The sequence below is a fragment of the Macaca thibetana genome, chromosome 4 (genome assembly GCF_024542745.1).
Source record: "Macaca thibetana thibetana isolate TM-01 chromosome 4, ASM2454274v1, whole genome shotgun sequence".
Taxonomy (NCBI): Eukaryota; Metazoa; Chordata; class Mammalia; order Primates; family Cercopithecidae; genus Macaca; species Macaca thibetana.
In genome coordinates this window covers 70,351,820-70,365,942 of record NC_065581.1, presented here as the reverse complement: position 1 = coordinate 70,365,942, position 14,123 = coordinate 70,351,820, and the positions used below count along the sequence as shown (strand labels likewise).

General features: G+C 36.0%; 1 protein-coding gene across 4 annotated transcripts in view; it reads right to left on the bottom strand.

Moving 5' to 3' along the window:
* KCNQ5 (potassium voltage-gated channel subfamily Q member 5) overlaps positions 1-14,123 on the bottom strand; it is a 567,929-nt gene that overhangs the window by 188,782 nt on the left and 365,024 nt on the right. For all 4 annotated transcript variants that reach the window (XM_050786501.1, XM_050786498.1, XM_050786499.1 and 1 more), the window contains exon 2: positions 9,959-10,049. In XM_050786501.1, the coding sequence (XP_050642458.1) occupies positions 9,959-10,049 (91 nt within the window). The remainder of the gene's footprint in view (positions 1-9,958; positions 10,050-14,123) is intronic.

Below are 14,123 nucleotides of genomic sequence, written 5' to 3'. Positions count from 1 at the left end.
AGAAATATGGAAAATTCTTTCCTTCCTTAATTGTAGATAGAGGCATGGTCTTTTTCAGGCACAATCATTATCTTTAACTTCAAAAATTCTTTCCTCTAATATCTGAAATACTTTTTATGGGGCAACTTACTATGTTATTATCCCTCTGTTAAGATTCAGTGTAGGTGTTTAACTATTCCTGCTTTTTTCTTTTCAGTCATCGGCAGATTGATGAGGGTCGTTAGTCTCTGTGAATCATTTTAGAGTTTATTTGCATTTTCCTTGATGAAAGAAAAGCAAAGGAAAATAATTGCAGTTTTCAATGTTCATTGGGATATTCTGAGAGCTTTCTGCAGTAAATTATAGGGATGTGATAAATCTAAAGAAGCATCACTCATTCCTCACATCTGATTGCTTCATATCTCATATTGCGTTACTGCCTTTACAAACATAAGATTTAATATCCTCAAATGGATTCTTATCCTTACACTCTGTTATCCTCTTACAATGTTTAATACCAGAAGTTTTAAATGTAAAGACTGCTGTCATCTCATTCTATATCAAATCTATACAATTTCATGTGCAAACCTTTCTACTTTGCAAGGACTGGTAAACGTGCTTGTGGCTGATTTTTCCCTCCCTTGTTAATACTGGTATATAGGAAGTGACAACAATGTCTCTAACTCTTCAATACCATGTTATATATATAGTGAATAGTTATATAGCAATTAAAATGCATGTACCCACATTAAAAAAGAAAACATGTAACAAATTAATTATGTAGCTGTTATTACCTTTTCAAGGGGATACTTCACTTTACAAAAGAATTCCCTATGGATTTTCCTTAAATAGTAAGCTCCACTAGTGCATTTAAGATATAATTAGACCTGCCTACATTGAGTTTGTACACAATTCAGGAGCAGAGTCACTGTGCAAGGAAACAATAAACCCATGTTTACTTTGCTACCTGAAGCATAAGGAGAAAACATGCATATGTAGAAGCTGTCAAACATCTGGATGTTTGGGAAAGCCTGGATAGAGTACTCATCCAGATGCTGAGCACGATCGATTTGTAGTTTGGCGTCTTTCTAACACAGCCGGAGGGTACAGGAGCAAATATACTGAGACAGGCTCTATCTTGCTAAAATTGATAGTGGCATTCCTTTTACTGCAATTTTAGAAATGATAACCTGCAATAAGAATTTTGCAAATAATATGCATCACTTTCATCAAATGGAGTTTTCTGTTCTCAACATGATGGACAATTTTCATCTAAAAACTTAAAACAAATACTTTAAAATTAATCTGGATGGCAAGAAGTTCTTCAACAGAGAGGAAATGCACTCCAGACAGTATTGTTCTCAAAAAGGTGGGAAATACAATGCTAAAACCTACAACCTTTGGCTAATGAAATCAAAACAAACCAAACAAAACTTACCATAATAGTCTAACCTGGAAATAGGAGAACTCATTTCAACAGCATGTAACTCACCTGAGCAAAGTGAACTGGGACTAGAAGATCAACCGTTACAATTGACTATTTACCCCATGAATCCAGCTCTTCAATATTTGCAAAACAGAATTTAGAATTCTCAGTACAAAGAACTTCTAGTGGTCTGAATTAATATGCCCATTTGTGATAATTTGGTAAGTGGAACTCTTTATGAAAGCATAACATCCTAAGTAAAAGTGTTGTAAACCTCATTTGGTATATATGGAACAAAAAGGAGCCTTAGACATGAGCACTTCATTGAGTGCTGGCAAATACTTTTTGGTAGACTTGTCAGCCTTGAAAGAAGCAAGAGAATGAGAGGCAGCGGGATGCTCTGAAGACAGCCCAGTCTTTTCCTCAGCCAGGCCTAGGCTGGAATCTTGGCTGTTTTACACTTGGTATGTTATCTTGCACAACTTATTTAGCTATTTGTGAAAATGGGAGGGGATACTTACATTGCCAGTTTTATTTTTCTAATAAGAAACCAATGAGCCTAATAAATGAAGGGTACTTAAAAAATGCTGGCTCCCTTTCATTTTTGATGGAGTCACCAAATATAGGAAATTAACACCAGCTTTTAACCGTCCTTGGAATGTGGACACAAAGTTTCATACATGTTCTTGAGTTCACAAATTTTATCACCAGATAAAATTTTGCACAGCAAGCAAGTCCATCAGATCTGGAGTTATTCCTGCCCAGTGTTACACTCAGTAGATGCAGGCATGGAGAGAAGAGATATAAAGCCACAAGCACTGTCATCAGACGTATTTACTAAAATGCTGCAACAATTGAAATCAGTTTCATTAGTCACCAGAAATAAGTGGCTATTGTGAACACATGCTGCATGCCGAATGTATACCACTGAGTCACTTTTAGAGAACATGTTCACGTAGCAAGCTTACATAATTAAGTGTTTGATTGTGGTGAGAAAACTCTTACACAGATACTTGTTTTCTATTATAAAATATAATATTTTCTCAAGTGTAGCATTTTCAACTATTCCACAGTTCACCTGTACTTGTGTCCCTATGAGGTCTCCATTATACATGGAGGATCCTGTGATGATCATATTTGCTAGCTTTCAAAGAGTTTTCCTTCTCTCGGTCCCAGTCCTAAGCATGTACTTGAATTTATCTAATTTTCACATCAGCCTTATGAAGTAGGCTATATCATTAACCACCTTTTTTTGAGTTTTAAATTTCATTTAATTTTTTTTTAATTTGTAGTTTTATTTTAAGTTCCAGGGTACATGTGCAGGATGTGCAGATTTGTTACATAGGTAAACGTGTGTCATGGTGGTTTGCTGCATCTATCAACCCATCACTTAGGTATTAAGCCTAGAGTGTATTAGCTATTTTTCCTAATGCTCATTTAATTTTTAAAAATATTTTTCTCAATTTTTTGTATTGTGGTAAAATATATGTACTATAAAATTTACAGCTTAACCATTTTAAAGTATGGTTCAGTGGTATTAAATACATTCATAATGTTACAGAACCATCACCACCACCCATCTCCATAACTCTTTTCTTCCTGTAATGCTGCAACTCTATCTGTTAAACAATAACTCACTATTCCCTGATCCCTATAGCCCCTGGCAACAACCATTCCACTTTGTCTCTATAATTTTTTCACTATTCTAGGTATCTCACTCATATAAGTGGAATCATACATTTTTTTTTTTGTGGCTGGCTTATTTCACTTGGCATAATGTCGCCAACATTAATCCATGTTGAAGCATATGTCAAAATTTCCTTCCTTTTTAAGGGTGAATAATTTTTTTTGTATGTATATACCATATTTTGCTTATCCATTCACTTGTCAGTATACACTTGGGTCTTTTCCACATTCTGGCTATCGTGAATAATGCTGCTATGAACATGGGTGTACACATCTCTTTGAGACCTTGCCATCAATTTTTTTTTGGCGCACATCCAGAAGTGGAATTGCTGCATCGTATAATTCTATTTTTTATTTTTTTGAGGAAAAAAAGCTGTATTGTTTTCCATAGTGGCTATAGCATTTCACAGTCCCACCAATTGTGAACAAGGGTTCCATTTTCTCACATCCTCACCAACATTTGTTATTTCCTGTTTCTGTGATAGTAGCCATCCTAATGGGTGTGAGGTGGTACTCGGTGTAGTTTTGATTTGCACTTCCCTAATGATTAATAATGTTGAGCATCTTTTCAGGTGCTTATTGGCCATTTGTACATCTTTTTCTTGAGAAATGTTTATTCAAGTCCTTTGCTCATTTTTGAATCAGGTTGTTTTTGTTGTTGAGTTTCAGAAATTCTCTACATAGTCCAGATATTAACCCCTTAACAGGTATGTTATTTGCAGATATTTTCTCTCAGTCTGTGTGTTGCCTTTTTTCTCTGTTGATACTGTCTTCTGATGCACAAAAGTTTTAAATTTTTATGAAGTTCAGTTTCTCTATTTTTTTCTTTTGTTGCCTACTCCTTTGGTGTTATGTGCAAGAAATCACTGACAAATCCAATGTCATGAAGCTTTTGCCTTATGTTTTCTTCTAACACAAATCCAATGACTTGAAGCTTTTGCCTTATGTTTTCTTCTAACAATGTTATAGTTTTAGGTCTTTAATGCATTTCAAGATAATTTTTGTGATTTGTCTTAGGTAAGGGTCCAACTTCATTCTTTCACATGTGGATATCTAATATTTCCATCACCATTTGTTGAAAAGACTGCCCTTTCCCCACTGAATGGTCAAAAATCATTTGACCATATATGTGTGGATTTATTTCTGGACTTTCTATTCTATTCCATGGGTCTAAATGTTGGTCTGTATGCCTATATATAACATAAAATTTACAGCTTAACCATTGTAAAGTATAGTTCAGTGGTATTAAATACATTCATAATGTTACAGGAGACTACCTCATGATTGATTACTGTAGCTTAAATACATTCATAATGTTATAGGAAACTACCTCATGATGAATTACTATAGCTTTGCAGTAGTAAGTTTAAAATAAAAAATTATGAGTCCTTCAGCTTTGTTCTTTACTTTCAAAATAGTTTTGGCAATTTGGGGTCCCTTAAAATTCTGTATGAATTCTAGGATGGGTTTTTCTATTTCTGCAAAAAACATCATTGGGATTTTGATAGGAATTGCATTGAATCTGTAGATGACTTTGGACATGTTAACAATATTAAGTTCTCAAAACTATGGACATGGAATGTATTTCCATTTATTTGTGTCTTATTAATTTATTTCAGTAATGTTATTGTAGTTTTCATTGTGTAAGTTCTTCATCTCTTTGGTTAAGTTAATTCCTAAGTATATTTTGATATTATTATAAATGGAATTGTTTTCATAGTTTCCTTTCTAAATTCTTCATTGTTGGTAAAATGCAACTTATTTTTGTATATTGATTTTGCATCCTGTTACTTTGTTGAATTTATTTATTATTTCTTACAGTTTTTATTTTTTTATTTTTTTAATCTTTAGGGGTTCCTACATATAAGATCACATCATCTGTATACAGGGAAAATTTTACTTACTTTTTCAATTGGGATGCCTTTTGTTTCTTTTATTTAATAGTTGCCTAATTGCTGTAGCTAGAAATTAGTACAGTCGTCTAGTACTTTGTTGAATAGGGATGGCAAAAGCAGACATCTCTGCCTTCGTCCTGATCTTACAGGAAAAGTTTTAGTCTTTCACCTTATGGTATGATGTTGGCTGTGGGTTTTTCATATGTGGCTTTTATCATGTTGAGGTAGTTTTCCTCTATTCCTAGTTTGTGGAGTTTTTTTTTTTTTTTTTTTTTTTTAAATCATAGAAGGACATTGAATTTTTTTCAAACGTTTTCTTCTGGCATAATTGAGATAATTATGGGGCTTTTCCCTTCATTCTGTTAATGTGGCCTATATCATTGATCAATTTTTGTGTGTTGATCATTCTTTCATTGAAGGACTAAATCTCCTTTGGCCAAGGTGTATAATCCTCTTGATACGCTGTTAAATACACTAGCATTTTGTTGATGCTTTTTACACTAATGTTTATAAGAAATAATGGTCTATAGTTTTCTTTTTCTTGTGTCTTTGGCATCAAAGTAATGCCTCATAGAATTAGTTAGGAAGTGTTGCTTCTTCTTTATTTTTTTGGAACAGTTTCAGAAGGATTGCTATTAGTTCTTTAAATGTTTGTTAGAATTCACTAGTGAAGCCATCAGATCCTGGGCTTCTTTGTTGTTGTTGAAAGATTTTTGATTACTGATTCAATCTCCTTACTAGTTATAGCTCTATTCGGTTTCTATTTCTTTGTGATTTAGTCTTGGTAGGTTTTGTGTTTCCACAAATTTGTCCATTTCATCTAGATTTCCAATGTGTTGTCATACAATTGTTCATAGTACTCTCTTATGGTCCTTTTCATTTCTGTGGAATCGGTAGCAATGTTCCCATTTTCATTTCTGATTCTATTAATTCGAGTATCCTTTTTTCTTAGTTCATCTATCTAAAGGCTTGTCTGTTTTGTCAGCCTTTACTAACAGCCAACTTTTGGTTTCATTGATTTTCTTCATGGTTTTTCTAGTCTTTTTTTCATTTATCCATGTTTATTGTTTCCTTTGTTCTGGCTAGCTTGGGTCTAGTGTATTCATTTTTTAGCTCCTTAAGTTGTAAAATGAAGTTGCTGATTTGAGATATTTGTTTCTTTTTTAATGTAAGCATTTACAGCTATACATTTTAATCTTAGCACAACTTTCACTGTGTCCCATAAGTTTTGGCAGGTTGTGTTTTGTTTTCATTAATTTCTAAGACTTATTTTTTGACCCACTGGTTGTTTAAAAGTATGCTGTTTAGGCTGGGTCTGGTGGCTCACGCCTGTAATCCCAGTACTTTGGGAGGCTGAGGCGGGTGGATCACTTGAGGTCAGGAGTTCAAGACCAGCCTGGCTAATATGGTGAAACCCTGCCTCTACTAAAAATGAAAAAAATTAGCAGGGAGTGGTGGTGTATGCCAATAGTCCCAGCTACTCAGGAGGCTGAGAGGCAGGAGAATCTCTTGAACCTAGGAGGTAGAGGTTGCAATGAGCCAAGATCCCACCACTGTACTCCAGCTTGAGTGACAAAGTGAGACTCTGCCTCAAGAAAAAAAATAAAAGGCATGCTGTTTAATTTTTGAATATTCCAGTTTTATTTCCGTTATTGACAATTAACTTCATCCCATTGTGGTTGGAAAAAATACTTTGTGTGGTATCCATCTTTTAAAGTCATTGAGACTTAACATGGGGCTAACATAATGGCCTGTGCTGGAAAATGTCCCTGTGTGCTTGAGAAGAATGTTTATGGTATTGTTATTGGGTAGAGTGTTCTGTGTAGTCTGTTAGACCTAGTTGGTTTATTGTGTTAAGTCTTCTGTTTTCTTACTTATCTTCTGTTTGGTTGTTCTATCCATTATCGAGAGTGGGGTATTGAAGCCTTCTACTATTATTGTAGAACTATCTATTTCTCCCTTTAATTTTGTCAGTTTTTGCTTCATGTATTTTATGACCTGTTATTAGGTACATAAATGTTTATAATTATTACATCTTCTTGGTGTATTAAATCTTTTATTAATATATAATGCCCTTCTTTATCTCATAACTTTTTTGATTTAAAGTCTATTTTGTATGATATTAGTATAGCCACTTCTGCTCTCTTTTGTTTACTATTTGCATAAAATATCTTTTCCACCCTTTTACTGTCAATGCATTTGTATCTTTGAATCTAAAGTAAGTCTCTTGTACTAAGCATATACATAGTTGAATCATGTATTTTTATCCATTCTGCTAATCACTGGTTTTTATTAGAAACGTTTATCCACTTACATTTAAATTAGCTACTGATAAGGAGAGGCTTTCATCATTTGGCTCTTTGTTTTGTATATACTTTATAGCTTTTTTTTGTTTCTCATTTCCTGCATTGCTACCCTCTTTTGTATTTAGTTCATTTTTTTTTCATAGTGAAATGTTTGAATTGCTTTCTCATTTCTCCTTGTGTGTATTCTACAGCTATTTTCTTTGTGGTTGCCATGGGAATTAAATTAACATCCTAAAGTTATAACACTCTAATTTGAATTTATACCAGTTTAACTTTAATGGCATAGAAAAACTCTGTTCCTTTACATCTCTAGCCCTACTCCTTTCAGTTATTAATGTCAAATAATTACATCTTTACACACTGTATTCCAAAAAAGGAAAAAAGAAAAATGAAGCATGTGGGGAGGACCCTTTTAATCTCCTGGAAGTCACTTCCGTTGGCGGGGGAGGGGCTGACAGCAATGGGTGAAGGTGCAGCAACAATGGCTGCCACATTTTTTGTCTGCTCCTCCGTGATCAGAAGCAGCAATTAGTGATCCAGGGTCAGATTTCTGATATTTGGAGCAGGGTTCTTTTTGCCCATCCTGGCTCATATAAGCTGTGTTCAGGTCCCTCCTGGAACATGTGCACAGCTGCCTGCAATGGGCCTGGGAGTAGGGGATGGGTAGCTATCACTGTGCTAAGAGCTGAAATGGACCGAAATTAACTGCAATTTTACCATCTAAGCCTTCCTCTGGAAGTTGCAAACATTCCATAGATTCCAGAGTTCCATCCATTGAATTACATCAAATTCTGCCAGTGCAGAAAGATAGTAGGATTAACAAACCCTCTCCCTACAGAAAGCCTTGTTGCAATAGGTTTCTGCGAATATCTATCTGTAACACTAACCACTTGCTCAAAACAAAGGCCTCATCTGCATAGAGGAACTCATTTCTACCTTGCTAAATCTGAAAGCATTCAAGACTGACATCTACATTTTTATTTTCTACTAAATGCACTCTACTTACTAAACTCTGATCTATTCACTATTCAACAGGTTTTAAAAGTCAAGATACTAATCAGTTTTAGACTTTGAAATTACATGGGTTTCTTTGGACTATTTAGAAATTCATTAGCAATGACAGAATTTACATTTCAGAGGTTTGGAGGATATAAATCTAACATTTTAGATTTTTGACCTGGCTCTGAAAGAAATCTTTTCATGAGATTCCTAATGATTGATTTATTCCTAATATTGGTCATGCAGTAGATCGTTTTTTGTTTCCAAGTTTAAAAATCAGATTTATATTTTCAGTCTAAAATTCCTGGTTGAGGTTCTATATGTGGACCTAAAAGCCAGCTATACCTTAGCCCCTGGGCTCAGATCATTTGTTGTTATCAAAAGGGTGGACAAGGTTAAAAGCCTACTTTCTACCCAAAGGGAAAGCTTGCAAATGGAACAGATCTCTGATGTGCTCTTTGGTCTATCTGTTCTCTACATTGGGCTTTGAAACGGTAACCTTAACGTGAGCAATATGCTGCTGGAGCACAATTTGTATGCAAATGAATTGAGAGAGATTTATTACAGATTCAAAATGAGTTCTCCCTGATATTGCACTGAAAGACTTGATGATGTCTTAGCAACCTTAAGTACAAACTAGCCATCTGAAAGCAAAGGTAGGAAAAGCATCTGCCCTTCTCTCAGGTTATATGAGTTGAAATCTTTCAGTTTCTGCCTTCGTGGTAGTAATAATTTTTTCATATTCAATATTTATTGCTGTAACATAACCAATCTCTGCTTATTAGGGCACGTAAACCATCTTACCGTTTTCCTCCCCCTGCTTCTGTATACCCCTAGGCTCTACAGAAACAGTGAGCTGTTCCAGTTTGTAGTTCATTCAAATAGCTCTAAGACTGTCAAATCTGATAATTTTGGACAAAGTGAGTGGGTTAAAATAGTTGAAAATGAACCAAACTTTCAATCAGATGTGATTTGAGTGTACAGTGCTATAGTTTAGTTGTAATAGAAAGTATGAGAGCTTAAAAGGCTCAGAATAATTCAGATAAAATTATCTTGGGGTCTTTTTCCATTTTAAAGTGAATCGAGCAATTCTGTGTGCTTGAGGATTGACAGCATAATGGCAACAGAGCAAACTGCAGAATTTATCACCAGGTAACTGCATTAGCAGCAAAACTCATAATGCAGTCTGTTGGTGGAAAAGAGCATGAAGGAGCCTTCTATTTTCTTATGAGGTGCCATATGTTCATAGTTCTTAGCCAATTATATTTAGCTACTGCCGAATTACAGTTATTGGAAAATGCTCTCTACTCTATAGTCTTTCACAATGTAATGAGAGGCCTCATAGATAGTGACTCTTCTTATATAATTTGTTTATTAGCATAGATAAACATACTCAAAACTGCTTTCTAACATTGCCTTCTATTTATGATATATCTATAACACCAGATATTGCTGTGTAATAGCAATCCTGAACATTTCTATGTATTTCTAAGGATTGACTACATGTTAAATTGGTGGGCAAATGTTTCAGTAATCTTTGAAACTTTTATATTTCACAGTAACTCTTTTTTAGATAGAATTTTTTTGTAGGATAAGATGCATAGTACAAATGTTATAGGCAGTTCTTATATAACATTCAGGTACGTTCTTGTTCATGTTTCACTTACCAGGATCAAGAGGCAACTTGAGGCCAGTTTTGTGTGCTCAGGGATGGTAGAAAACACTGACAAAATCAAGCAACCAAAGACAAGGAGAAAACTGTAAAACAACAAGAAAGAGAAATCTGATAAGAACCTTGCTTTATTATCACAGACTTAATTTCTTGCTTCAAATGAATAAAGCACCAGGCCCATTAAATTAGCACACATTAAGTCATAAAAACTCTGGAAGGGACTAGCCATTTTGGATATTAAAATACAGTATGATATACAGTGCAAATGGGGCTCCTCTGCAACTTTATTGATGAAAAAAAGGTTGTGTTTGTGAGTTTGTGTGTGGCATGCTGCATTAAAATGTTAACATCTAAGAGTTTGTGAATTTCCCATACAACTTCCTTCCCAAACAACGATCCTGAGAGAGGCCCAGAAAGTATGTTTTTGCTCTCCTATCTGGGGAGCACACGCCACAGTCACTCTTCTTTTAAAGGAGCAGAGTCTGTCTCCTGTTTGGCAACTTTGCTAAACTATCAAGTGTCCTCATTGGTTGATACTGAGCCACCAGCTTATTTTCAGGGTCTGATATTGCTCATGGATTCTCATTTGCTATTCCTTTATGTTATTAATAATAAGATCATATATTAATAAAAAGAATAGAAAAGGAAGTGAATGATTTCCTCTGCTATCCATGCGCTTTCCATTTCCTTTTAGTCAAACTGCTGGATAAATGACTTCTTAGCTCTGTCTATTCATATATAAGGATAAGGAACAGAAGTCAGGATCAGGCATTGTCTACCAATTAATCTACAGACATTTTTATTCCTATAAATGTGTAACTTCTAGGATCAAGGCGGGAGCTGAGTTTCCAAGGAAAATGTCTACTAAAAGGGAAGGTTCTGTTTCAAAGTTGAAGTTACTTATTTGAAAGGCAGGATTAAAAAACAAAAAACCTGAGCTACTTGCTCTAGGCTATATTTTTTACTTTTGTTCATCTCTGGGAAATTCATACAGTAAGCTGTTTTAAAATACCAAGTTTCTATGCTCCTCTGGATGATGGTAAAGTTAGTCCCTGACTCCTCCTTGCTTCCCCTGAAAAGTCTTACAAGACTTACTACCATACTTGATTGGAAGTTCCCAAATGTCAGGGTTTGGGCAGTATAGCCAGAGTTTGGTTAATTATGCCTACAGGATAAATCTGGCTCCTAATGCCTGTTTGTGTAAATAAAGTTTTATCAGCACACAGTCACACTCATTCATTTATGTATTGTCTATGACTGCTTTCATGCTATGATTGCAGAACTGAGTAGTTACAACAGGGACAGTAAGGCCCACAGAAATGTTTGTTGACCTCATCTATTCCTTGTTTCCTTATATTTATCTCAACATGTTTTCTATGCTGATAATAATGACTAACATTCATAGAGTGGCTCCTATAAGCTGGACAATGTGCTAAGCCCCTTTTAAATGCATTCTCCTCATTCTCCTTATATTATCCATTATCTCTACGTTATCCCCAGAAATCTATGGGATACAAAATATTATAATCCCCATTTTCCAGATATGAAAACTGAGAATTAACACTTGTAGCTCATCCAAGGATGTGTAGCAGAAAGAGAATCTAAGCACTGTGTAGTCTAAGCCTCTACACAGTGCTGCTGAATAAGCATCAGAGATAATGGTGGTAACATTCTCAGCTCAGGCAGACACTTCTCTATCTCCTCAAACTGAGGGGGAAGGGGTTGCCATTCTAAACGGAAGAAGTCTCCAAGAGGAAGGAGTCGGCTAGTGGAAAAAACCTAATACGTGATGTTGGTGATTCATCATGCTTTTTTATTTCTCATTTTTATTTTTTTAGAAATAGGGTCTTTCTCTGTTGACCAGGCTAGAGTGCAGTGGTGCATTCATAGCTCATTGTAACTTTAACCTTGAACTCCTAGAGTTCAAGCCATCCTCCCACCTCAGCCTTCTGAGTAGCTGGGACTATAGGCACAGGCCAGCAGGCCTGGCTAATTTTTAAAAAAATTTTTTGTAGGGACAGGGTCTCACCATGTTACTCAGGCTGGTCTTGAACTCCTGGTCTCAAGGGATCCTCCCAACTCAGCATCCCAAAGTGTGTCTGGCATCATCCTACTTTTGATTCATGCATCTAATGATTCAGGATACTGTGGATTATATTTTAAGTTGGTCCTAATGGACTAAAATTTGTAAACTAGTGGTCAAAATCCAGTGCACCTACCTGACCCCCAAGCTACAAATGAGAAAGTGAAATACAAGGATTGCTAAGGTAGTTGGGAGGATGATGTGGCATCAGATGACAGTGATAGATGTTCTCCTCTGGCGAGTAGCCATTATCTGGATACTCTCTCTGCTTCCCCACCAAGTCCAGGTTTACCAGAAAACACTTGGAAAATGAGCAGGAGATTATTTAATCATTAAGATATTTTCCTCCTTTGAGAGCATCTCAGTGACAGTTTTATAATCTCTATGTCTGTGTTCAAAATACACCTTATTGCTAGTTTCTTCTTCATCAATATTTGAATCCTACAAGGAGGGTACAAAATGTGAAAGGCAGCAAGTCAGAAAACGAATGAGGCAAGTTATTTGCTCTCTGTTTCATGGAACAAGAATTATCAAAGTTTGCAGAACAGGGTGAAACAGGTGGCTGAACTGGGAGTCTGGAGCCAAGTGGAGGAGAGGCTTATAGGGCAGAGTCTGCATTTAGTTCAGTAGAAAATGGGGAGCCATTGAAGATTTCTGGACAGGATAAAAGGGTCATCAGAGTTGCCTTCTGGGAAAATTAAGTTGGCAGCAGTGTGTAAAGAATGGATCTGAGTCGTGAGAGGCAGGAACAAGGGTAACAGTGAATCCAGGTTAGGCTGTAAATGAACATAGTAGAAATGAGAATGGAATAAAGAGGGAGACTGAAGGGATGCTGTAAATTGAGGAGCAGAGTCTGGAAAGTGGGTGTGGTGGCTGGAAAGTCTGAGATGACCATACAAGTTAGGAGAAGAAAAGTCAAAGTCAGAAGGAGAAACTGGTTTTGGGGAGAAGAGGATAAATCTAGTTTTAGACATCCAAGTGGAAATGTGGATTTAAATCTCAGGTACAAATTCTAGCTGGAGATATGGAAGTATTTTCCACCCCCCCAGAAGAAGTAAATGTATGGAATATGTTATCCTGACAGCGCAGACAAAGCATATAAAGTTTTGGTAAATAAGCATGGAGGATATTCTAGAACCACTTCTTTCATTTGGCAAATGACATCATGGAGAACAATGAACACATTCTGCTCTGAATTAGCTCTTGGTACCATTGCCAGAGGCAGACTTTCTGGCTGGAGAAAACACTGAACTGACACAGAGTGACCCCTCTAAGGTGACAGTGTTCAGATGTTGGGCTCATTGGCAGTGACATAGTGGGGTTTGTGTGTAGTTCTGCTGACACCATTGCTTCTGAGGATCCCGTGCATGCTGATGACTGACCATGACCCCAGTGCACCCCTCTAGTGGTTGAATACAAGTAGAAGCAGAGGCAAGAGTCACTGGGATCAGACTATCCTAATGTGGAGTCCATGGTTCTCTAGGGGATCTGTGTGTAAAATTTAGGGGGTTGTGAACATAGGGGGGAAGAATTATGTGTTTATCTTTCACTAACCACGGCAATAGATCATGATGGTATTAGCAGTACTTGTGACTTTGTTCCTCACAAAAATTACAGATTTTAAAATCCCATTTTACAGTTGTAGATGAAACCCTAATTGTTTCATCTTGCATATTGATTTTTCTCATCATTTCAAGATTATGTAGCAATTAGCCCCACTGCTAGGGGTTGTTTATAATGAAGAAGCATATGCATCGCCATATTGCAAATTTGTGTAATGTTTTAATAATAGATTTCAACATATTTTTTCCTTTTGTAGTCACATATATTTGAGGAATGGTTCATCGTTTCCACAAGATTGCCAAAGTGCCCATGACACACATAAAAATTAAGACATCTGTAACTGAGAATTGGTAAGATGGGGCTGGAAGAGGGACCATTTTTGCACCTGTCAGCTTTATGATCAGTTTAAAAAATATGAATGTTTTTCCATGTATATATTAATCCTGACATATCAAAAGATGGATGTTCCTTCAAAATTAGTCTGGAACAGCTATTGGCCTTTATTTTGCCTGAA